We start from the raw sequence: 27215 nt of genomic DNA, 5'->3' as shown, positions 1-27215 counted from the left end.
AGTAGTTGTTTTGTATATATTTTTACTAGAGTGTATAATTACATCTGTGTCCAGTAAGAATTGCTCCATCGTTTACTAGAAGTTGCAATCTACCTTTTAAAAATCATTTTATTAGTGATTTAACTTTTAAGGAATTTTTTTTGTGCTTCGTCATCAGAATTCGCTTACCAACCACTTATTATCCCATCCCCTTTAACCTTACTAAAAGTATCATGAGCCTTTAAGTTTACTGAATCTTAATATTTTAAATGCGATATTTCCATCTCAGATATGCTAGAATTTAATGGAATTCTTCAAAACACTATACTCATATCATCGATAACCTGTTTGGTATACCTTGCTTTTTCTAGGTACCTGAAAAGGTTTAAGGTGATGAAGATCAAAGTTCTAAGAAGCTGGTGCCGACAGATCCTTAAAGGACTTCAATTTCTTCATACTCGAACTCCACCTATTATTCACCGAGATCTTAAGTGTGACAACATCTTTATCACGGGTCCTACAGGCTCCGTCAAGATTGGAGACTTAGGTCTGGCAACCTTGAAGCGGGCTTCTTTTGCCAAGAGCGTGATAGGTATGTTTCAAGTGTACCTTGCAGACTAACTGGCTTTCTGACATTCCTTTTATTTAGAAGCTGGACCCTGTCAGAGCTTTCATTACATAAAATAAACCTTCAAAAATTTCTAATTCAAGTTTAGGAAGAGATCAGTTCTACTTATGAGTTATGTAGTTCTCTATACTAATGCTTCTAGAATCATCTTGAAGACTCAGTATTTTTGTAAATTATATAAAGTGAACTCTTTTAACAAAACCTTATGTAACTATCAATCTTATTAGATCATTCTGTTGACATTTAGTATTACATAATTATATAATAGATATAGTGCATTATTTCCCACATAAAAGAAACAATTTATATGTATTTTAGTTTCTAAAATAGTCCGTTGGATACATATATATATTGAAAAATATCTGTCTATTAAGACTTTCTTTTAAAATGTGAAAATATGAGTTCATTTGAAAGTTTGGTTTTATTAACTTTTTCCTTATTCCTACTCTTCAGAAGATATGATATATCTAAAACACAATTTTTCAGCTTAAGTACTACTGATATTTTGGGTTAGATGTTTTTTTGTTCTAAGGATTGTCTTGTACATTGTAAAATTGCATCTCTAGCCTTTACTTGCAAGATGCCAGTAGCATACCCTCTATCCTCCCCCTAGTTGTTACAACCAAAAATGTCTCTGGAAATTGCTTAATAATTAACTTTATAGCTACCATACAGTAGGGGGCAGACAAGTATTTTGAACTTTTTTAACCCATCATCCTGTCTTATAGGTAGATACCATTATATCCACTTTATTCCTTGCTAGTTTCTTACCTTTTTCTTTCATTTGTTTTCAATATGAGTTATATCAGCCTGTCTGTTATCCAAGGCTATCTATTTTGACTTTGTACAACAGTAATCCATTTTGAAACAGTGAATAAAGACATTTGGCGTTGTTCTAGTTTCTTTTATAAAGGCCTTGCAGTGGAAGACCTCCAAAATAATTGATGAAAGAGAATGACTAAGATTTTGTTCTCTCCCTTCTTTCCCTCTTCCACTTTATTCTCTCACACAGATCAACTTCTCTGCTTCTTCCCCAGGTGAGTAACATCTGTAGCTTTTACTTGCATTGAGTCTGAATCATTCTTTTAATTTAAGGTACCCCAGAGTTCATGGCCCCTGAGATGTATGAAGAGAAATATGATGAATCCGTTGATGTTTATGCTTTCGGGATGTGCATGCTTGAGATGGCCACGTCTGAATACCCTTACTCAGAGTGCCAGAATGCTGCGCAGATCTACCGTCGTGTGACCAGTGTAAGTCTTCCGCTCATTGACTAGTGAGCTTAGGTCACATTAAGAAGGTATCCCAAGCAAGAGAACATTACACTGTGTAGAAGGGAGCAGTAGTGGAAGGTTTATTGAGATGTTGGGTGAAGAGGAAGTTGAGTTATTATTGCTGATGATACAGTGAAAGCAAACATAAAGATCAAAGATGCACCAGTTTATCCTGGGCCCTCCTTGCATTCATTTAAATGTTCATTATGAGATATTTAAGTTCTAATTTTCTCCCACCATATAAAGCTTAGTATCTGAATTCACAGTAATGCCTTTAGCCCTGACTCATGTGGCTCAGTTGATTAGAGCATTGTCCTGTAACCTGAAAGGTCAAGGGTTCGACATACCTGGGTTGTAGGTTTGGTCCCCAGTCTTGGCTCATGCCGAGAGGCAAACTGATTGATGTTTCTTTCCCTCCCATCCCCTCTAAACTCGTCAGGTGAGGATTTAAAAAAAAAGTCATGCTGTTAACCTAAACTGTTTTGTTTACAGACTTTTTGATGAATGGTTTAAATTGATTTACTAAATTATTAAATCATTTGTAAGTACCCACAATGTTTAAGGTATAAATTAAAACCTTTTTGTAGTTTAAATTACACATGGTAATTTGTCTCTGCCAAAAGAGATATTTTCCAGAGTTGTCCAATTAAAACCTGAAGTATAGTTGCTAGATCCATGAAAAAAGCACTGAAAGAAGTTTACCGTAAGAATGTGGAGGCTTTCCACAAAAGACATAAAAGTTAAGCCAAGTAATTTTATTAAATATTTTTGTAACTTTTTCTTTTATGAAAAATTTATACATATATAAAAGTAGAGAGATTTTTACAGTTAATTTCCATTTATTCCATGCAACATGACTGTTAGGACCATTTTGCTATACTTGCTTCATCTTTCCTCTGTCTCTGTTTCATTTTTTAAAAAGATTCTATTTATTTATTTTTAGAGAGGGGAAGGGAAGGAGAAAGAAAGGGAAACGTCAACGTGTGGTTGCTTGTCATGCACTCCCACTGGGGACCTGGCCCACAACCCAGGCATGTGTCCTTACTGGGAATCAAACCAGCAACTGTTCGGTTCACAGGCCGGCACTCAGTCCACTGAGCCACACCAGCCAGAGCTCTCTGTTTCATTTTACCACTATGTGATTCATTATGCTTCTGTAAAAATTAAAGATTTTTTCTTATATAACCATACCTGAAAAAATTAACAGTAATTTCTGGATTGTTTAATATCTTAACCTATTCATATATTTCCCCTATTGTTTCAGAGATGTCTATTTACAGTCAGTATTCAAAGTAGGGTCCGTTGAGGTCCACGGAAGACATTTTGTTATTCTGTCTCTTTTTCTACAACTATTGCTCCCAGTTTCTTTTCTGTGCTCTATTGATTTGTTGAAGGAATTAGATTTTGAGGAATATTCCACAGTCTGGATTTATTGATTTACTTCCTTTGATGTCATTTAATTTGTTATTCTATCTTCTACATTTTTAAACATAAATTTACTTTAAAGTAGTGGAGGGGTGTCAGTGATGTAAAAATAATGTCTTTTTCACACATTCATATCAGAGTATACAGTGTAGTTTTCCAGAGGCCAAATGATGTGTGATATTGCCATAGATTAAATACAGAAGCCGATATGACCATCCATTTGTCTTCTTTTAAGACATATATTAAAAAGATAACAAAAATGTAAAACAATACTACTCTTTTCACGGTTTTTTAATTTCAATTTTAATTGTTTTTTAATATTGGGTTTTTTATTTTAAAGGTTACTATTATTAACATTTAATGAGATTTATTATAATTTTTAATGAATTAATATTTAAAGCCTTTCCCAGCTTTAATTTCTGACATGGTGAGTGGCAATAATATAATACATAAACAAAAATCTTTGGGGTCCTCAATAATTTTTAAGAGTGTAATGGGGACCTAAGAGAAAAAGTTTGAGACCACTACTTATAATGCTAGATAAAATTTAGGTTAAATTTTTTTGCAAGAAAAATTAATATGTGGTTCTGTGTATTTCGTAGTATCAAGAGGCACTGACTATCTAGTTAACTCATTTTTAGTGATGCAATGTCATTGAATTTTGATATATTAGATGTGATTATAAATTGTTTATGTAGATTCAGATAGCTGATAAGAATGGTAATTTAGTATGTTTCTAAAAAAACTTATGGCAAACATTTGCTTTAGGTAGATCCAATTAGTTTTTTATCTTCACAAAGTGTTGGGGTAAATCTTTAATTACCTCATTAATTATAATTGCTGTGATTATTCCTATAATGTGCAAATATTTAATGTTCTTTTTTGCTATTCCTTGTCTAAACACTTTATTTAGACAGTTCTCTTTATTTTCTTGCATATATGCCACATCCTTTTGTTTATTCCTATCCATTTGTATATGCTGTTTATCTTCTCTACATGTTCTTCTTCTATCCAGTGAATCCTTATACTGGATTCAGTACGTAAGGAAGTACATAAGCAGACTTCCCCCACAAAATTGTATCTGATTGGCTTTACTGCATGATGATCTTTGCATTCTCTGAGGAGCTGACCTTTTCAAGTGATCTAAATCATTGAGTTTTATTTGTAAATGATTGTTTTACTTATGAGTTCAAAAACTGAATTATTGTAAAGCATTTAGAATAGTGCTTAGAACTGTATAATTACCCTGTCTTTATTTCATTTAACATTTATGGAAATAAATACCTATTGTAAATACATATCTTCTAAGAAGATAAGATCTAACTGAGCAGCAAACTAAATACATAACTTTAAATTTCAGGACTATAAAATTTACAATTTGTATGTGGAACACTTCGTGCATTTTATTTACTAACATATAGTCTATTACTTTTCTTCATTACATCATACTCTGAACTTGGGAATACCAACTATGATCCATAGGCCAAATCCAGCCCACTGCCCATTTTTGTACACCCTATGAACTAAGAATGGTTTTTACATTTTTTAATGGTGAAAATCAAAAGAATATATGTCATGATGTGTGAAAATTATATCAAATTCATATTTCAGTGTCATAAATAAATTAACAAACCCAGCCACTCTGGTTTGTTTCTGTGTTACCTATTTTTACATAATACAAAGGCATAGTTGAGTAATTGCAACAAACTATATGGGTTAAAAAGCCTAAAATAAGGACTGTCTGGCTCTTAACAGGAAAAGCTGCTGTCTCCTGTTCTTAACACATGTCACCAGAACTTCTTAATTTTTTTTTTTTTTCCTTTAAAGAGTTTTGTAAGTAGCCCTGACCAGTGTGGCTCAGTTGGTTGAGCATCATTCCACAAAGTGAAAGGTCGCCAGTTGGATTCCTGGTCCGGGCACCTGCCAGAGTTGCAGGATTTCTGGGCAACCAGTTGATGTTTCTTTCCCTTTCTCTCTCCCTCACCCGATCTCTGAAAAATAAATAAAATCTTTTAAAAAAGAGTTCTGTAAAGTAATTTTCAATCTGGAAATATGGTGATAATATTATTCTTTTAGAATGCTATTAGGCAACTGCTGTACTTAGAGTATGCATGAGAATCTTGGTGCAAGCAGGTAGCTACTTAAATTATTAGCTCTGAAAATCTGTGGACAGTCTTCTTTCTATTAAAGTAGAACTATCACTTTAATTTTTTGATGAAAAATAAGAGGTTTTGGTAACCATTTTCACTGGCCATACTTAGTATTGGCCTAAGAATAAATAGCATCTTAAATAAACTCAGTATCACTTTGAAGTGATCATTGTGGATTTTAAACACAAAGGTTTATAAACCAGTATTCTTTATTTGCCTTCTAACAATGCTGAATGTTTTGATACCGAACAGAGTAGGAAAAAAGTATACATAAGATAGCCCTATTTTAAAGCATTTTCTGCTTGCTCTCTCTCTCAGCCACCAGCCTTCTTTATTGCTCTTGCAGTATTTCCAATTTGAAACTGGGGTAGATTTCATTATGTACTAGCAGACAATGGCTCTGTTGTTTTGTGGGCTGCTGTTAGAGACACTGACTAGTCACTGATTGGGCTGTCTCTATTATGTAGTGATAAGTGTCTTTGATTAATCTTATGAATTCACTTCTTGATCATTTCTCTAAACAAAAAGTTGGTACTTAAAATGTTTCAGGATGTCATGGAATGGTAGGTTTCTTTATATAAAATGAAGTATAAAAATAACTCTGCTATTTAAAGAAGTCAAGTTAAATTATACGGTAGAACCAGTTATCTAAAATCTATCCCTATTCCAAACCTAACCTGGGCAAATAAGATTAACGGGTTAAAAATCATGACCGCAGAATGAGTAGGTGAAAAATCTGACTAAACTCTATTGATTAAATGTTGCTTACCAGAGGCTCAGGGCTAAAAGCAGTATGTTTTAGACTGTCAGGCACAGCACTGCTATGATAATAGGTAAAAATTTATATGAGCAGTTATTTGATAAAAGTAAAGAAATCAAGTTGATTTTTAAGAGAAAGCAGTTGAGACACTGTCTGATAAACAAATGTATCTTTGTTTGCAAAAGTGAACTCCAGCTCAGTTGAGAAGAAAATCCCCTTTGCAAATGAAAGAAGCCTTTGGTGTTAAGTTTAATAGGACCTAGAAAGACCAATATCACTTTCTCTATATTCTTAGTAGGGTATTTACCCTGTTTTCAGTTTTTCAGTGTTTTTTTTTTAAGATAAAAATCATATAATAAAAGTCTCATTTGAAATCATTTACAGGTGTTCACTTCAGTGGTTTTTAGTAATCCGCAGTCATTACTACTAATGCCAGAACCTTTCATCACCCCCCAAAAAGAAACCCCATGCCTATTAGCAGTCATTCCTCAATCCCCCTTCCACCCAGCCCCTGGCTACTGATAATCTACTTTTGTCTCCAATCTACTATCCAATCAAATCCATTGACTACTGTGATTGGTCTACTGTGGACATTTCATACAAATAGAATTATATGTCCTTTTCTTTCATGTTTTGTTTTTGTGTTGTGCTTTGACTTATCAGAATGTTTTCAGGGTTTATCTGTGGTTTCAAGGTTTATCTTTAGCATGAATCAGTACTTCATTCCTTTTTTTATGGCTTAATACAATTCCATTTTATGGATATACCACAATTATTCTGTTCAAGTTTTATTTCTCTTAAATTCTGTAGTTTCTTCCTTCTTTTTTCATTGTTAAATTGTATGAATCTATAGACACCTTCACTTCTGGAGAGGAATTGGAAACAGGAAGAAGTGTCTTAAAAGATATTATCCTACAATCTAATTTATTAAATCTTTGTTTATATATATTGTGTTCATAGCATATGATACATTGTAGGCATTCAGTAATATTTTGAAGAGTAAGCATTTGGAAGAAAGGATTCCCAAATATTGTCAGTTACACAGTGGGTAAATTTGGGAAAGTTGAATTTGCCCTGCAAAAGAGGAATGAAATTTAAGGTCACCTTTGAAATATTAACAGAATTAGCCTAATAAAGTGAAATTGAATGGTAGCAAGTAAAAACTGATACGCATACACAAGCAACACATTTTATAGACCAGGAAAAATATTTGGTACAAATAGAGCTGAAAACAATAATAGAGTCAAAATTCCAGGACTAGAAGGCATTTGAAAAAATGTCATCTTTTACATGCCCTTCTATCAGTTCTTAATTTTCAAAGTTGTAATTTCTAAACAACTGGTTTAAGAAACTGCGTGGTGGGGCTAGCTGTGTTTTGTTTTGTTGAATTGTTTCCCCATAGCTTTTACCCCATAACTACTCTCACTTTGCTCTGAGATTTCAGTGGAACAAACCAAATCATAATTTCACATTAATCTCTGAAATGTTTCAAGGCAGTTCCTGATATTGAGTCCTTTCTGATTGAGACCCATCCTCTTTAATTTTCAGAACTGTTCTTTCTCATTTCTTGAGGAAACGGGCTTGTAAGCAAAGTTGGAAGAAGGAGCACTAGCAATTGTTTTTGGGTTTGTTTTTATTTTGACTTGAGGAGACTAAATAAGGACAAAAAAATTAAGTGAGCATAAAGAACTTGGCAAAGGAAACAGCTGAAATAATGGATATCATTATCTTGATTGTGATTGTATACTTATGAGTGTCTGTATCAAAAGTGTACATTTTACTTCAGTGAGTTGTTAAAAAGTTTGGCAAGATTATTTTAAGACATTGCAAAGGCCTACTGGTAGAGGTTCGGGATCCATCCATTGAGATCTTTTGACAAAGGACCAAAATAGCAGCTACCAGATTTGAATGATTTAGCTCAGTGGCTATCAAAGTGTTTTAAATCCGTCCCCCTTTGTACTCTTTAAAAATTATCGAGGACCCCCAAAGAGCTTTTGTCCACTTATTTTATACTTAGTTTACTATATTAAATATTAACACAGAATTTTATAATGACTGTATTAAGAAATAACCTAATAAGCCCAATACATGTTGACATCATTAACATTTTACAAATTTCTTTTCCTAAGTTATTTAAAAAAATTAGTGGAAAGAGCGGCATTTTTACATTTTTTGCAAAATCTCTTTAATGTCTGTTCAAAAAAATTACAACAAGATTCTCATACCTGCTACTTCATTTGTTTTGGTTGAAGTGTATGAAGTGCAGATATGTCCTTGGAAAAGGAAGTACCTTGCAGGCTCCCTGAAGGAATCTTGGGGACACTTGAGGCTCTTGATACCACAGTTTGGAGAATCACTAGTATTTAGATCTTTGCTATGCAAAGGACAGTCCCCAGACCATCAGAATCTGGATCCTTAGGGCACATGTAAAATTATGGTGTCATCCTACATGGATTGAATCAATACCTTCATTTTATAAGATCTGAAGACAATTAATGTACACATTAAAGTTTGAAAACTGTGAGCTGGAACAGTGATCACCTAAGGTCACTTTCAGTTATGTGTAACTTGTTTTTGGTTAAATAAATAAAAAGTAGGCTAAATCATGTAATATCAGATGTTATTTGAATAAATTATTTTTCCATCATTCATGGAACCTTTTTACTAAGTAACCAAATTGACAAAGAAATTCAACCCTATTTAATTATATTTTTTCTGTCTTTAAAAAAAGCAACACAATAAGTCTGGGTACAAAAGGTATAAAAAGCTTGATGAGTTCTTCAAGTCAGTAGGAACAGTTAAAATCCTTAGTTTCTAAGTATACTGCAGGCATCCACTTGTGCTTTAGTTTCCCTCTCAGCTGTGAAAATTAGTTCTGTGTTAGCTGCAGTCCATTATTCTGTACTGTTAATTATATTTCTTTTTTTTTTTAAGATTTTATTTATCTTAGAGGGGAAGGGAAGGAGAGAGAGAGAGAGAGAGAGAGAAATATCAATGTATGGTTGCCTCTTGTGCGTCCCCTGCCGGGAAATGGGAACTGGCCTGCAACCCAGGCATGTGCCCTGACCGGGAATCGAACTGCGATCGTGTGGTTTGCAGGCCCGTGCTCAATCCACTGAGCCACACCAGCCAGGGCTTATATTTCTTAACTGAGTAATGCTGTCTTGATTTCACCAACCTCTGTTTCTGGCTTCCAGGGAAGAAAAAAGGAGCTATGTCCTTTTTTAACTCTCTAAAGTGTTGTTTGGAGTGCTGATATAAATGGGAGATTCAAATTAAGCTCCTAGATTATACAATAATTTATAGAACTATATAAATGATAGTAATTACTCTGTATTGAAATACACCGTGAAGTATTGTACTTTCTTTTAAGTCTGCTCTGGATGTAATTTAGCTAATTTTTTAAAAGTACATGTTAACTCCAATCTACCTAACTAGGGCACATTTATTAATGAAATATGCTTGGTTATCCATTGAGAGATCATAGGGCTCCCTGATTTAAACTTACCCCTGCCATTTCAGATTTTTGGTTTTCATCCCAGATTCACTATGTATAACCAATTAAACAATTAGTAAGTTGCCCCCTCCTAAATGCAGACATCTTCTATGTGCCAGTTTGGGGGGAATACAGCAGTTAACGAGATAATATGCTTCTTTGTTCCTCCCACTTTCTGGTAGGGAAGGTAAACACTGAAGTAGTAATTACAGTAAAATGGATGGATTTTATAGACATAATGAAGTAGGGGGTTTTGATCTCTTTGATAGGGTCAAAGATAGTATTCCTGAGAAAGTGTATTTAAACTGAGTGCTTTATTGGCCTGCTACAACAGGGGTACTCAAGCAAATCTGTATGCAGTTATGAGTCAGTATCCTCAGTGCTCTGGCCCTCTTTACCAGAAGTACTTCCAGGGTTCTTAGGAGAAAGTCATTCCACTATCATTCCCTCTTCTATGTTCCTACCATATTCTTTTTTAAAAAAGATTTTATTTCTTTAATTTTAGACAGCGGGGAAGGGAGGGAGAAAGTAAAGGAGAGAAACATCAATGTGTGGTTGTCTCTTGCTCGCCCCACACTGGGGACCTGGCCTGCAACTCAAGTTTGGGCCCTGACTGGGAATCAAACTGGGGACCCTTTGGTTCGCAGGCCAGCACTCAATCCACTGAGCCACACCAGCCAGGGTTCACCATATTCTACCTGTTTTATTAACATAATAATTATATTGATGTTAATTGTTGCCCTCCCATTAGAACTGAGTCTATCAAGGACAGGTTTCTCCTTTCCTTTGTAGATCAATTTACTGCATACAGTATGTCTGACCCTGCTGTGGTACACTGCCATGCATATAGCAGATTATAGCAGTGTAAATATTAATAAATATAAACCCTCTGTGCCAGACATTACATTAAACACTTTGCATATATTATGTATTTTAATTCTTCTAACAACTTTTGGGGGGAAGTGGGGAATACTACTGTTATCAACAGTCTGAAGCTCAGGATGGGTAGATTACATATCTACAGAATAGTAGTTATGACTTCAGATCCCCTGCTCACATCAAAATACTACACTGAATCCATAAATGTCCATTATAATGGCAATCGATGACCTGAGGGCATTTAAACCTGTCTATATAAGTGCTGATGTGAAGTAGGTAAATGTGAACTGTTGTTCAATAATCATATTCTGTATGTAGCTCACTGATGATAAACAGCTATATGTCATTGTTCTATATATGCAATTCATTCAAGTCTCCAAATGTTACTTGCTCAGAGAGACCTTTCCTTCTCACCCTATCTAAAATATTCTTAAGTGTCCACACATTTTACTTCTGTTTCTTTGTGGTTTTATTTTTCTTCATGGCTTTGATCACAGCTTTACAGTATTTATCTAAAGCCCCAATGAAAATACAAATTCTATGGGTTGGGGCTTTTATTTGACTTATTCTTTGTTGTATTCCATAGTATTTAGAAACTGGCAAGTTATAGGCACTCAGTATTTGTAAAATGAATACAGAACTGGAGGAGATGAAACACAGTTTTATGTTGCCTGTGGAGTGAAAGTATTCTGGATTTGAGTTTGCTTGAGTTCAATGCTGCCATTGCTTGGCATTTCTTATCTATGATAATTTAGGCAAGTAATTTAACTTCTCAAGCCTAAGCTGTTTATGAGGATTAAGGATATAGATCATAGTAAAGTACCTCATATGCATTTATCAATCAGTACTTGTCCTTATCATTAACATCATTATGACATACTTAGTAGTAAAATAAGTTGTCTCTCATACTAGTCTTTTATCCAGTGACGTTCAGCAAATTAGAGTGATTAAAGTGTATTTTAATGAACTTCAAGTCAAGTTTTAATTAAGAACAAATGAGCTTACATTTTTGTGTAATCTCGCTTTTTGCCTATCACCTTGCAAAGTGCTCTGTGTATACTATCTTATTTTAATCTTTTGTATCCAGGTACGTAAGTAGTCAGTAGATAATATCTTCACAGGTAAGAGAACAGATTCAGGGGTTAAGCATTTTGCCCAAGGGATACAGGAGAAAATAATAATAATGTCAGAAATCAAGCATTGCTAACATGACACAAACCTCGAAATACAAACCTCGAAATTACTTTCTTCACCTGTTTTTGTTTCTTTAACGTTTTTCCTAGACCTGAAGAGAGAAAAAACATTGGGTATGTGAGTAGTGTGAGACTGGTATTGCAGTTTTGAGCCCTGTGTAAAGGATTCGCAATCCCTGTTCAAAGGAGAAAAACTTCAATTATCATGAAAATCTTTGCCATTAGTAATGAGAAGATCCAAACAAGAGTAGTAGTTTACTTGGCACAATTTTTGCCTGCTGTTAAAAGAATAGAAACTACAGTAAACAGTAGTATCAATGAAGGATACATGAAGGATGGTGCATTTTAGGTAGGAGCAGTATGCAAGCTTTCATGTATTAGAGAGTAATGAGCCTTGGGGAATTATGAGGTAAACTAATTTTCTTTGATGGAACTAGCTGGATTTGGTAGGGAGTTTGAAGAGGCTTGTTTTCCAATGGGATCGTACGGTATGTTCAAATTCCTCTGAACTAATGGTTCATACCAGTAAGAACCTGGCTAAATCCAGCCTCATAACAACCAAGTTAGAAATAATGGGATTTTTAATTACTTTGTTTGTGTAATTTTACTTTGTCACTGCTTCTATTAGTCCTTGGATTGCGAGGTTTGAACATTCTGCCTGGGAAAAACAGAATTAAAGCAGTTAGGGCAAAATTCCTTTTAGTTTTTGTATAACAGATTTTAGTTCACCCTATTTTTTTCTTTTACAGAAACAGTTGAGGCTGATGATTCCTGATTAGATAGGGTTTGAAAAGTTGAGGAAAACGTATATTTTTCTTTAGCGGCTAGAATTTTTCTGCTGTATCACAGATCTAAATTACTGGAATTAGCTGAAATGTTTCCTTTATAAATTTTATTTCTGTTTCCATTCAATAAAATTGGATCATACATGTAAAAGAAAATTGTGTATCATGGGCTGTATCTTGGGAACATTGTGAATGATTTTCAGAGTCATTCCATTATTCTACTGTGATTTGATTAAGATTAAAGGTTCTTAATATTAATCAAACTGTTAATCTTAAACCAAGCAGCTCTGGGTATCATTCCCAGTATTTTAGGTGCTAAAGAACAATGGTGAAATACTTACTTCAGGATTTCTCAGAAAAGCTGGTTTTACTTTTTCACACTAAATGTTGATCTATGATTCACAAAACATTAGACTGTATAATAAAAACTGGTAGGGTGTAAACATGGTTTCTATATTTTAAGTATACTATAATAGTATTTGAGTTTCCTGGTATCATATCATAAGTAACTTGTATATCAAAAGATTCATACTTCAGCTTTCTCATTATATATGATTTGAGGTATACCTTGAAAAAACTGTAGGACTCAGTTGACTGAAAGGGGGAAGTAGAAAGAGTATTCTTGTTAGTGAAAATGTGCATTAAGTATTTAGTGAACAAGTAAACAGTTTGACTGGACTTAACTTGGGTAGATAGGAGTAAAGAAGTAGGTAGAAGTTGGATTATGAGGGCAGTATACACCAGGTTAGAGACATTAAAAGCACTTCAACATAGACTAGAAATAATATTGAACTGCAGGCATTGTGGAATTTGGATACTAGCTTTTGCTTTAGCATTGACTAGGCTCTTAGCCACTAGAATATAGACTCCATTTGTTTTATTCTAGGTGCTGAAGATAATGCAGTATATCTAGTAGGTGTCCGATACCTGCTAGACTAGACTAGACACTCCCATACATGCCAGTTGTATTAATGAGTTAATCCTAACTTTGACATTATATTAGTTTGTGGCTCACAGTTGTCTTAGTTGAATAAGGTGGGGGGACTCTAACTCATTCTTTTTTTTTAATCCTCGTGCAAAGGGTTGTTTTTGTTTGATTTTTTTTTTTTTAATTTAGAGAGACAGGGGAAGGGAGAGGAAAAAAATTTAAAAACATCCATGTGAGAAACATCGATCGGTTACCTCCATACATGCCCCGACTGGGGAGATGGGAGACCTGGGATCAAACCCACAACCTAGGTATGTGCCCTGACCAGGAATTGAAACCACTCCAACCAACTGAGCCACCGGCCAGGACTCAGATTCTTTTTAGATCTATGATTCTGTGGCCATCTTGTTAGATGTAAACTGTTAACCTTTTTGAGCAGTGTGATGTGAGCTAAATGATATCAGAGGATTAAATAAGCCAAATGGTTGAGCTGGTCAAAATGTAAAATACAAATTGAAGGTTGGAAGAATGGAAACAGTGAGGTGTACCTTAAATTGGTCTAAGCTTAATTAAAGAGGTGATTACAGTTTAGATTATCTGTACTTTGGTGGGCACAGTTGTTATACAAAGGAAGCAACAATTTTGAGAGGTAACAAATCAGTAAAAATCACGCATTGCCTGGCCAGAAATCTTTGGCTGTTAGAGGGGATAGTTAGGAGTATTAGTTGCAAAACTGTTTACAAGCAGTTTTTAACATTTATCTTTGTTAAAGAGCTCATGGACAGAATAGTACTTAAATATTGTAGGAAGAAGAATCCAAGAATGACTAAGTTTTCTGTTCTGGAACATGGAAATAATGATGACACCATTGAAAGAAATGGAGAAATCCAGAGAAAGGCACTGACTTTCTGAATGAAGAATTAGAGTTTAGACGTGCAATTTGTTATCTATGTGTAAATGGTATTTTTATTGTGTGTATTGAAAACTCTTACTTTGATATATAGGAATCCAATATATCCAATGTATATATGGCCAATCCATGTAGATCTACATATATGTGTCTACATTATACCTTTGTCCTAAAAAAAGCTACCTTATTTTGGTTTTGTTTCTTGTTCAATGGAGTTTAAAATTCTACCCACATCTTTGTATCTGATAAACCTATGAAGCTGACAGGGAACAAGGCACCTGTTTTCTGACTCTTCCATTTTCATTTAATTAACCATAACCCAAAACAGGCTTGTTCAAACACTTTAGAGATAATGCTGGACCTCATTGCTGTGTTTCTGACCAATACCTGAAATCCTAGACTACCTACTTGGTCGTGATGAATTGTGTTGAGCCAGAGATCAGTGGTAACTATGAAATAGCTTGTTACAATTCATAGTCATTTCTAGTTGTTAAGAGTAGAAGTATTCCTACCAAATAGTTTCCAAGCCCTTATCTTCTGCTACTGGCGTTTAGTAATTGAAGCCTTAGTACCTGCTGTCTTGCTGGGGATTCAAGCTTATCAAATTACAAGGAAGAAGATTTTATTGGTGACCTGGTAAAACAATGCAATAAACAGCACTTTTTCTACCATCTTCGTTAATGCCATAAACAAAACCTTTCCTAATCACTAAACCCAAAGAAGGAGTTAGTGGGGCCCATGAACTCTTGCTGGCAAATGGGAATGTCATTAAGTAGATACACATATTGAGGCTTTTTAATTGAAAGGAAGGGAGAAGAATAAATTCTTATTATTAATACTTCTGTGTACCAGTTCACAGCTGTTTTATTTTTTTAGTATACCATGAGAAAGTAATGAGGCATTTACCTTAATATTACCACTTTTTAAGTTAAGTAAACAGAAAAACTTTTCAAGTGAGTTTAAGGGATATGGCCCAGTTCACACAGACTTGGTTTATGAGAGATTAAACTGAGAGGGAGTATGATTTCCTATCCAGTGTTCTTTTGGCTACATATTCTGAGTTTACATTTTAATCATTGAACTTGATCCCCATTTTCTTTTAAAGGCATAGTTTCGGCATAATTGGGGGTAGGAAGTGTTTAGATAAATAGATTTCTAGTGTAGGTTTTGATGTCAAAGAGGCAGAACTTGTGGACATAATGGGTGGAGCTTTGAGCAAGTAAAAATCCCATTTTGTTTGTCTGGGGATCTGTTGCTGTTGGAGGAAAAGCAGGAAGAACAGTAGAACAGTTTTCTGGCTGTGTAGACTGTAGTTTTGTTTGAAGGGCTAGTCTAGGATAAGTAAGTAGATTTTTGGCTGAAAAGGGCAAACTCATATCTGAGAGTTTGGGAAGCATGGCTAGTGTGAGACAAGAAATTATGTTTCAGTCTGACTTTGATGTCTGCCTTGCTTATGCTGTGGGCTAATTTACCCTGTTAATTTATGACTTACCCGTTTTTCATTCTCCATTTTCCTCTAACTGTAACAAGTCTGTTTTGCCTTTTCTGATGGATTTCTCAAAGAAAGATTTTTGCTCAGTGTTTCTCATCATTAATTCTCATTGCTGCTGCTGCCCTCAAAAGGATTGTGTAAACGAGGTGGGTAAGAATTTTCAATATATACAAAAGGTATATTGTAACCATTTTGTGGTATGTGTAGAGGTTTTGATTAAAAATATTGAAATCGTTGATTTTAGAATGCTTTTTAAAATGAAGTTTCTAGTTTAGTTAACTTACACTGCATTTTGTGTGAAGGAGGAGGCGGCTTTTCTCAATTCTGACTGGTTAGGAGAAGTTAAGTGTTACCTCACCACATTCGAAACTTAAGCTTTTAAGAAGCAAGTATTGATGATTTTTAAGAACTGGAAGAAGAATTCTGTATTACTCATATTTATTCTTCTAGCAGATTAGCTGGCAAACCATGAGTATTAAGAATTCAAAGAAAAACTCAGAATCTATAAAATGCATGTATGTGTGTGTTTTCTTTAATTCAAGTAAAAATGTATTTTGTAATCATTTATCTTTCATCAACTCCTGTGCAATTGTTATTTTTCTGTACTCTATTTAAGAGTGGCCTTTGTTTTTTGTTTTGTTTTTGAGATTTATTTATTTATTTATCTTTAGAGGGGAAGAGAAGGAGAGAAATATCAATGTATGGTTGCCTCTCATGAGTCCCCTGCTGGGAACTGGCTTGCAACCCAGGCATGTGCCCTGACTGGGAATCGAACCCCAATACTCTGGTTGTTTTTCATTTTGAGAGAATGAGTAATTTTGTGTAGCCCCAAAAGTATCTTAAATGTATATATATTAGTTGGTCAAGAAGTACTTTTGTTTAATGCAGAGAAACATGCTACTCTCCTATGTCAAAAAAACATAATGTGGCAGTACTACCTAGAGAGGGATCCTGTGAATTACAAAAGTAATCAAGAATATATCTAGAACCAGTGAGTTGCTGCTCTGGAAGACTGAAATAAGAGGGTGTGTGTCTTTATTCACTTTTCTAATGTGTAAACTATTAGCAAAACTTATTACTGTGTTCTGTTTTAAACTTCATTCAGAACGGGTGAGCAAAACTTTGCTTTTACCTATCAGAACAGGACTAGAATAGGACTGTGTTAGGCTAAACCAGGGAGTAAATACAGAAAAGATGTGACAGGATTTTTATCTGTGTGTAAATGATATCAAGGTTCTAAGTTGATCACCCTTGTTGATGTATATGAACCAAAAGGAAAAAAGGTTAAATCTTTTATCATTGAAACATTTCTCATCATTATTTTGTTCTGTCTGATGCTTAAAATCATGTTTTAGAATAATCTCAACCAGCCTTTTTTAAGTCTTAGATTTATTAGGGTGACATTGATTAGGCTAATAAGATTATACAGGTTTCAAGCGTACATTTCTATGATACATAATATGTACATTGCATTGTGTGTCCACCACCCAAAGTCAGATTATCTTCTCTTACTATATATTTGGTCCTCTTCACCCTTTACTACCCCCCAAATCCTCAACCAACTTTTTTAAAATTAAAAATTAATTATAAAAAAATTAAAAATACATTGAGTTTTCTCATCTCTTAGAACAAGAAGCCTATGGGTATGATATGAAAACTTGTACTGTTTATTCTAAGCAGCTTTCTATTTATATGTCCTAGGTGACTTTTCAGTAGCCCACTTTAGGGGTCAGTGACGTTTCATACTCATTTTTACTTTTGGGGGTCTTTTAAAATATACAGTCTTTATATAGTCTGGCTTCTCAAATGATTGAGAATATGTCTGCTAGATATTTTGATTTCTTGATAGCAGCTGACTGGTGAAATTTCTTTTTAATTTTTTCATTATCTAAGTGATTAACAGTGGACAGCCTTAATCTTTTAATGCCTGGTGCTGGACTGGTAAGGTGTGTCTCCATTTTATTGGGCTACCTTGGCACCTGCAATACATATTTTAAGGCAACAGTGGCATGTGTAGAGTTTTACTGCCATAAGGCCAAACTACATTCTTCCAAATGTATGTTGGATAGTATTGGTATGGAATTTCCTAAACCTAAAACTTGGCTATAGGTTGAGGAAGTAGCTTAACCTAGTAGATTCAGGGTGTTATATGATGCACAGTTGCTGATTTTGCTGTTTATGACTTTATATCTCATTTGTCCAACTAGTATTTCTATTTGTAAGCAGGAATTCCTGAATGTGTATATATTTGCATGAATAGTATTAACAAGAGGACCAAGGGAGAAAGCAGGTTCACAGTGAGTCTCGGTGATCATTATTATTCAAGAGGATTCTCTGCTCCCTTTTACCCCTAAACTTTATTATCTCTGGTGATTACCTTTGAACTCCAAAATGGCCTTAGATCGGCAAACCTAAATATTCAAAGAGCTTTCAATCTATATATATTATTTAATTCTAGCTGCTGTGAATACAGGCGGGTGATTTGTATAGGTATTCTCATTTGCTAGACAAGGAATCTGAAACTTAGATGTTTCTGCTTGTCCAATTCACGCTGAATTCAACTTTTCTATTAAATTCTTCATCTTTCCAATATGCTATGCTAAATTGAAACAGAAGTCTTTTAATATAACCTGTATATGTGTACTTTATTAACTTAATGTGCTAGAAGGCCAAATTCTCTTTTCCTATATTGTGTTTATGAAAAAAGGAACATTTTCCTAATCATATTCTAAATTCTCTTTACCCACTTTCCTGTAACATTTGGGATGTTTTTACATGCAAATGTCAACTATGTATTAGTGCCCAATTTTACCAAAGAACAGTCTTTCAGGTAATTTTCTGCCAATATTGAATGTTCTACAAACTGCATATACAGTAGTTTAGGTTATTCCTGTTATATTTATAGATAGCATTTTTAAAAATTGCTTTTATACATTTTAACATGTTTATTGTAGAAAATTATAAACACATATAAAACAAAATCTGCAGTGTTTTACTATCAGAGAACTTTAGTGTGCATCATCAGTTTTTTTGTTCAAACAATTCCTATTTTCTTAAGCCTTAGTTTGAAATGCCATACCACCTTTCTTAAAGCAGCCTTTTGCTTCAGCAACATTATTTCTTGTTTTCATTAGAATCATTGTGTGAAATCAGAGACCAGTTCAGAAAACGTAATTTGCTGGATTTGAAAAATGAGGAAAGTACAAATCGTGATATTTGTAGTCATGACTTAGAAGTGAACCGTTTAAATATGTTGATTTAACTTTACAGTTAGCCCTATTAGACAGTTTCTTGCTGTGAAAGTTCAGCCCCAGAGGCAGAATCTTCCAAATTAGGGCATTTGAATAATGCAGTGAGTAAATAATGAAAATTATTCTACCACAACTCAAGTTTTTAAAGACTTTTTAGAGCTAGCCATTTGATGTACACTAGTTGACCCTTGAACAGCATAGGTTTGAACTGTGCAGGTCTTTTTATACACCTATTGAATCTTCTTTTTTTTCTAATAAATGTATATAGTACTGTAAATGTATTTTTCTTCCTTATAATTTTCTTAACATTTTCTCAGCTTATTTGATTGATAATATATAACATACAAAATATGTGTTAATCACCTGGGTTGTTGGTAAGGTCAACAGTAGGCTATTAGTAGTTAAGTTCTGAGGAAGTCAAAAGTTACAAGTGGATTTTCAACTGCTGGGGTGGGGGTCAATGTGTACCCTCCCTTGCCCTTCCCGCCACCAACACACACACATTTTTTGAGAGTCAACTGTATTTTATTTTAATCTAGGAGGAATTACATGCATTTCTGTAGTCTATCAAATCATCACTAATTTTGGCTTAATATAGCTTGTCTGTCACTAAGACTATAGATTTTTAGAATATACATGTATTCTAACTTTTCTAGTTCCTTTGCCCTATTCCCCTGTGTTTAGTGTGTTTATAGACATATGGTGCCACTTGGATAATATATAGGTGTTGCTGCGTCAACTCAATTCATGAGTCGGGCATAGATAATGAGATGGTTTTATCTATACTACCTCTCAGATAGGGGTATTTTGTTAATTCTCGTATCTTAGGTATATTTTCAACACATTGCAGAAATTTTTCTTTGCAAAAATTTACAGTTCATGAAGGTTCTAAAATATTGTGATGCTCTTTAGTATTACATGTAATAGTGGTATTGAGTTTTCTTCTGAAATTAATTGGACAATTTGTCTTTTATATGGTCTGATATACCACTTTTCATTTTATGTTTCATATGTATAAGACAGTTTGCTCTTCAGTCATCATGCCAAACCAGTCCAAATCCTTAACTCCCTCAATACTTGTTCAGTTTGTTAAAGACTGTTGCAATAATAGAATACCTGCCAAACCTAGCATGTGAATTCATGCCCACACATGAGTTCACTGTTCAAAACAGTTAAATGCTGTGGTGATTAATGTGTTAGTGAACAAGTTGAATAAAAGATACTCTAACCAATTAGGATATTTGGGCTTTTTTTTTTTTTACTTGAAATACAGCAGAAAATGTTGACAACATCCTAACATTTTCCCTAGCCACATACAGAGGCCATGGAAGTAAGTAACCACGGCTGTTCCTTTTTGTTGTCTTACATGAGTTTTAAAGTGCCACTCTCTCCACTCCAGCCTGCATGAACCAGCCCCTGCAGAGAAATCAGAAAAAAAGCCAGGTTGATAAGAAAGCAATCTAATGGAACCTTAAGAGTCCTTCAAAAGTCAGAGTTCAAAAGCTCTGCTTTTATAATGTGTTTTTGTCACTGTTTTTATGGTTTTCAGGGGGTTAAGCCAGCCAGTTTTGACAAAGTAGCAATTCCTGAAGTAAAGGAAATTATTGAAGGATGCATTCGACAAAACAAAGATGAAAGGTAAGTAGACTCTTTTGACCTGTTGCTTTAACAAAATCCTAAAATGTAACATGTTCTGAATACAGTGCTCAATCTGAGATATATTTAATATTTTACTTATGATTAGTTTTTCCATTTATGTCATGTAATATCTTTAAAAAGTAGAGTTTTGTCCATTGAAGGTAGTATTAAAATTTGACATACTGGAATGTTGTAGAACCGTGGTTTAGGAGAGTTTAAGTAAAACAGAACCACCTGAAACATAATTACAACATTCAGTGATTATTACAGGGGTGGACAAAAGTAGGTTTACAGTTATTTTTATGGAAAAACATTTATAGGTTATGATTATTACAATAGTTTTATTAACTCAAAAGGATGTCACAGTGGTACAGTGCACTAAAGTATAATCTACTTTTCTAAAGTATAATATACTTCATACTTTATAATCTACTTTTCTAAAGTATAATATACTTTATACTTTATACTTTATCTCTATTTCTAAAGTATAATATACTTTATAAAAAGTATAAGGTATAAAGTATAAAGCAAGATTGCTTTATCCAGCAAAGATGTGTACTGACATCTGTAAACCACCTTTTGTCCACTTCTGTATAGCATCAGCGTGATTTATAAAACTTAGTAGGGTTCAATCTGTAACACAGTATATCTGAATTCAAATACCCATTGAATTTGAAGGTGAAATAAAATCTTGGCTCTTTATAATCAACTCAACTATACAGGTCTTGATTTACCTTTATTATGCCAGAATTGAAGAAGAGCAAAACACCAAAATTTCTTTGAGTAAAAAGAGACAACTTTGCCCAGAGCTTAGGAGGAGATCTGGCTTAGTCATTTGTACTAACAGAGGACTTTTCTTAGAGGAGTGGCAAGTATCTGATCTGCCGTATAGCTGATTCATCACCTGTTAGGCATGGCAAAGGTCCAGTGTCTGTTTTTGAAAAATAATACGCTTTCATCGTCCCTCCTCCAACCTCTAAAAAAAAAAGTAGATCAGCCAGTACAAATAGAAACTGTAAATTGAGCATACTCAACCTCCAGAAGAATGTGAGCAATCAGATATATCAACTAAATTAAAGAATTCCATATCTACACTTCTCCAGTCTCATATTCTTTTTAGTAACCTCATTATTTGGAAGAGCTTAACATCATGATCTTTAAGCCTTTTTTAGTAGAAATTTAGTTTGGGTTTCTCTTTTTATATACCCCAATTAGAAAGCAGAGTCCTTTTTAAGGAAAAGACTCTTAAGAACTTTTTTTAAAAAAACAAAGGAATATTTGTTTCCAGTCTTCAAATATATTACTCTGTTTCTTTTGTGGATGGAACAGTTTACTGGATTACTGGTATTTTGAGACCATTTATCTAAAGAAGATTGTTCCACAATCAGAATTCTCCTTGACTAGTACACAAATTGTTGAACAAGGAATTGAGAGAATTTTGGGGGGTAAATGAAGGTTACTATAGTATAAGATAATGAACCTGAAATCAGGAGTTGTATTTTTGAGTTTTAATTCCATCATTTACACTTTCTGTAACTGTGAGCAAGATACTCAATCTCTGAATTTCTTTTTTCTAATAATTAGGGTATCTCATTGGATGTTGGTCAAGGATCAGAGGAGATCATACATATGAGGATTTTTTGTTAACTATAAATGCTATATAAATGATTATGTGGTATTTTGAAGCTGTAATACTCTTTGTATTACTTGCTATTGTTAGTACACTATTAACTGAGATTAGATAGTTAGATTTAAAAAAGTAACACTTTCAGTTCTTTTTTTTGCATTTTAAAAATATATTTTATTGATTATACCATTACAGTGGTTCTATTCCCCCCTTCATTCCCCTCCACCCGCACACTCCCTCCCCCACCATTCTCCCCCCCTTAGTTTATAACCACGTGTCTCAAGTTCTTTAGATTCTATATTTCCCCTACTATTCTTGCCCTCCCCCCTATCTATTTTCTACCTACTGTCTATGCTATTTTCTGTACCTTCTCCCCCCTTCTCCTCCTCCCACTCCCCTGTTGCTAACCCTCCATGTGTTCTTCATTTCTATGGTTCCACTCCTGATCTAGCTGTCCTCTTGGTTTGCTTTTGTTTTAGGTGTGGTTGTTAATAACTGTGAGTTTGCTGTCCTTTCACTGTTCATATTTTTCATCTTCTTTTTCTTATATAAGTCCCTTTAGCATTTCATATAATAAGGGCTTGGTGATGATGAACTCCTTGAACTTGACCTTATCTGAGAAGCACTTTATCTGTCCTTCCATTCTAAATGAAAGTTTTGCTGGATAAAGCAATCTTGGCTGTAGGTCTTTGGATTTCATGACTTGGAATACTTCTTTCCAGCCCCTTCTTGCCTGTAAGGTCTCTTTTGAGAAATCCGCTGACAGTCTGATGGGTACTCCTTTGTAGGTGACTGTCCCCTTATCTCTTGCTGCTTCTAGGATTCTCTCCTTCATTTTAGTCTTGGCTAATGTAATTATGATGTGCCTTGGTGTGTTCCTTCTTGGGTCCAACTTCTTTGGGACTCTCTGAGCTTCCTGGATTTCCTGGAAGTCTATTTCCTTTGCCAGACTGGGGAAGTTCTCCTTTATTATTTGTTCAAATAAGTTTTCCACTCGTGGCTGTTTCTTTTCCCCTTCTGGTACCCCTATAATTCAGTTGTTAGAACGTTTAAAGATGTCCTGGAGGTTCCTAAGCCTCTCCTCAGTTTTTTGAATTCTCATTTCTTCATTCCTTTCTGGTGGGATGTTTCATTCTTCCTTCTTGGTCCACTCCCTTGATTTGAGTCCCAGTTTTCTTTCCATCACTATTGGTTTCCTGTGCATTTTTCTTCATTTCAATTAGTTTAGCCTTCATATGTTCCTCTAATTTGTGACTATAATCAACCAGTTCTGTGAGCATCCTGATCACCAGTGTTTTGAACTGTGCATCTGAGAGGTTCGCTATTTCTTGGTCGCTTAGAGTTTCAGGCTCTGGGGCTTTGAGTTCTTCTTGAGCCATATTGTGGACTGTTGGTGCCTGTTATGTATGAGGAGCAGAGCTCTAGGTGTTCACCAGGGCGGGGCAACTCATTCACTGGGTTGTGATGCTGTATGTGGGGGCGGGGCCAAAGGAAATCAATGGTGGTCCCCTCTGCCTCCTCCCGCCGCTGTGGCTGCCCAGTCCAGCGTGAATGTGCGACCTTGGTCAGCCTGTCCCGCACCCTCACTGTGTTCACTGCTGGGGCCTGTGCGGTTCGCTGCTGGGGCCTGGGGGTCCGTCTCACTACACACACCTCTGCTGGTTTATCTGCTCGCAAATGTGTGACTGTGGTCAGCCTGCCCCACACCCTCGCTGGGTCCGGGATGCTCCCCCCGGCTGCCTGCGCGCCTGGGTCACCTGGGTCACCTGGGTCATGGGATCCTTCCTGCCTGACCCTGCTCCGCTGCTGGCTCTGCCCCTCTTACCGGTCCGGTTGAACTGTTCATTGTTGTCAGACTTATGTATAGTTCGGTTTTCTGTTCTTTGGCTGTGTCTTTGTTTACTAAACCCTTGTTGTATTCAAACTTGGTTGTGGGAGAAGGCACAGTGTTCACACTTTCAGTTCTTAATTCATAAATGAGATTGTTATAACTTGCTATAACTTGAGGGTAAAACTCTATAATCACTATTCAAATGGAGCAGTGTAGAAATGAGGTATAAAATTTCCTTTGTTTTTCTTTTTATAATCCTTGTTTTATTATTTCAAGCATAACAATAATCAGCCACACTTGAAAATTTTCTTTGAATCTAATGGCATTTTGTATCTTTTGTTTTCCTTTTCTCTTTGGAAGATACTCTATCAAAGACCTTTTGAACCATGCCTTCTTCCAAGAGGAAACAGGGGTGCGGGTAGAATTAGCAGAAGAAGATGATGGAGAAAAGATAGCCATTAAATTATGGCTACGTATTGAAGATATTAAGAAATTAAAGGGAAAATACAAAGACAATGAAGCTATTGAGTTTTCCTTTGACTTGGACAGAGATGTGCCAGAAGATGTTGCTCAAGAAATGGTAAATTAACTCTAATTAGCCATTTAAAAATTAATGTAGATTTATATACATTGATATTGTTGAGCAAAAAAGTAATCTGTATAAAACCTATAATTAGATCATGAATTATTTTTACTTTGAAAGGAGTTTTGAAGATAAGTTATGTAGGTAACCTTTGGTGAATCATTTTTGAAATCTGTCTCAAAGGCCACTTTTGAAAAAGGAAGCACTTCACCAATTTTAGGCTTGTCATAATGCCTAAAAGAGGTATTTACTATGCACAGACACTTACAGAATATATACTAGAATATTTAAGAACCATTCAATAGTTGCTCAGATATGAAAGAGATACTTATTTTTAGTTTTTTACACTGTTTGAGGTTTTTTGGTTGTTGGGGTTTTTTTCACCTTTACATATTTACCATGGTTGTTTTATCTGATTAAATGCTTGCCTAGTGAAAGGAAGTAAAAGCAACACAAGTTAATATTAATGGTTATGTGTGAGTGGGAAATAGAGTAAACAGAATAGAATGAGTCTTGCTTTGTTTAAAAACTTTGGTTTTTTAAGGTCCCCATTGTTTCATTGTAAGAAGTGAAGGTACATCCATGCCTCGAGTTTCTGCAAAGATTCTGGCACCCACTTTATGAGTATCTACAAAAATGGTGGTGAAATGCATAATGTAGACCAATAATTTCACAGTCTGGTTAAAATTTCATCTTACAGAGTCCTTTCTTCCTCCTTTTCTCTACTCCCCAAAAGTGCCTTTTTTGTTCTATGTGGTTTGTTTTCTTTAGATACCCTACTGCTTCCTAAATGCAGTTTTTAATCCTGTAGGTAGAGTCTGGGTATGTCTGTGAAGGTGATCACAAGACCATGGCGAAAGCCATCAAAGATAGAGTGTCATTAATTAAGAGAAAACGAGAGCAGCGGCAGTTGGTGCGGGAAGAACAAGAAAAAAGAAAGCAGGAAGAGAGCAGTTTCAAACAGCAAGTAGAACAACAATCAAGTGCTTCCCAGGCAGGAATCAAGCAGCTCCCTTCTGTTAGCACTGGTGTACCTACCGCCTCTGCCACTTCAGCTTCAGTTTCTACACAAGTAGAACCTGAAGAACCTGAGGCAGACCAACATCAACAACTACAGTACCAACAACCTAGCATATCTGTGTTGTGTAAGTATTTGGGGCAGTGGAGAAATATGCTAAGGATATTCCTAATTGACTTTTTATCTTCTTCTTAATGCTTTTGTACTGGTCTCTTGGTTTTGAATTACGAATCCAGCCTATAATAAGTTTGAAGTGGTTGCCATCTACCTTTTCTTTTTCTTCTTATGTCCATGACTAATAAAAAAAAGAATGGTACAATGAAGAAATGTGACTAGAATATAAGATGATTTTATAGGTTCCTTCATCTTGGAAATTCCAATCTGTAGATTTCCTCTTTTCTCAATTTCTTAAAATGAAATATATTTAATAATGAAAAATAAACAAAATTAGCTACTTATAATTAAACCCATTAATCTGGTTAAGCTCTTTTAGCAAAGGTGAATAATGTATAAGTTAGCAACTAATGAGACTGTTAGAAATTAATAAAAAAACTACCTGCATAATACTAAGAACCCACTGATTTTCAAAGTCAAGACTTTGAAAGTTGTCAAACTTAAGGCTGACTAACAGCATTTCATTTTATTTCCTTTATTTGTTAGACAATGAGTCTGTGATACCCAGAGACTTTTTTGAAAGACATTAAAACTTTTCCCATATGGATCCCTAATTTAAACATAGAAATATACTTAGTGAAATAACTAGCATTGAATTTTTATTTAGTTCACGTCTATGTAAAAAAAACACCCTATTTAATGCTGTTTGTGATGGGGAAAATGTGAACCTCCTTTTTATGGTTTGTCTCTCTCTGTTTTTTTGACAATTCATTTCTCCAGCTGACGGGACTGTTGACAGTGGTCAGGGATCTTCTGTCTTCACAGAATCTCGAGTGAGCAGCCAACAGACAGTTTCTTACGGTTCCCAACATGAACAGGCACATTCTACTGGCACACTCCCAGGGCACACAGCTTCTGTTGTCCAAACACAATCTCAGCCCCATGGGGTTTATCCACCAGCAAGTATGGTAAGTAACAGTGTAAGAGAGTGTAAGCCTACATGAGAGCCAATAGATAATGTGGTAAAATTCAAATTCTTTCTAGTATCCAGGTATCAGCATGAGTCTGAAGTAGAAAATATAAATGGTGCATTTCTGAAGGAAATAGGTTTACTATAGAGTATAATTAGAGTAGTTTCAGCAGAGTAGGGGATAGATTAGATATAGATATAGGGTAAAAATACATATGTAGGAATTAGTTTCTTCACTTAGAATGTTCAGCTATGTACAAGATTTAGACTGCTGGTTAAAGATA

General features: G+C 34.9%; 1 protein-coding gene across 17 annotated transcripts in view; it reads left to right on the top strand.

Moving 5' to 3' along the window:
- WNK1 (WNK lysine deficient protein kinase 1) overlaps positions 1-27215 on the top strand; it is a 148974-nt gene that overhangs the window by 72803 nt on the left and 48956 nt on the right. For 15 of the 17 annotated variants that reach the window (XM_037064814.1, XM_037064798.1, XM_037064803.1 and 12 more), the window contains exons 3-8: positions 351-571; positions 1703-1860; positions 20700-20788; positions 24607-24826; positions 25641-25974; positions 26742-26929. In XM_037064814.1, coding sequence (XP_036920709.1) covers positions 351-571; positions 1703-1860; positions 20700-20788; positions 24607-24826; positions 25641-25974; positions 26742-26929 — 1210 coding nt within the window. Of the gene's footprint in view, positions 1-350; positions 572-1702; positions 1861-15594; positions 16046-20699; positions 20789-24606; positions 24827-25640; positions 25975-26741; positions 26930-27215 lie in introns of those variants that run through there. The other 2 variants (XM_037064812.1, XM_037064813.1) reach the window with 2 other exon arrangements.

The sequence above is a fragment of the Sturnira hondurensis genome, unplaced genomic scaffold (assembly GCF_014824575.4).
Source record: "Sturnira hondurensis isolate 20B ecotype Veracruz unplaced genomic scaffold, ASM1482457v3 Scaffold0015509, whole genome shotgun sequence".
Classification (NCBI taxonomy): domain Eukaryota; kingdom Metazoa; phylum Chordata; class Mammalia; order Chiroptera; family Phyllostomidae; genus Sturnira; species Sturnira hondurensis.
Note: the sequence above shows the minus strand (reverse complement) of the source record. Positions and strands in the feature narration are given on the sequence as shown.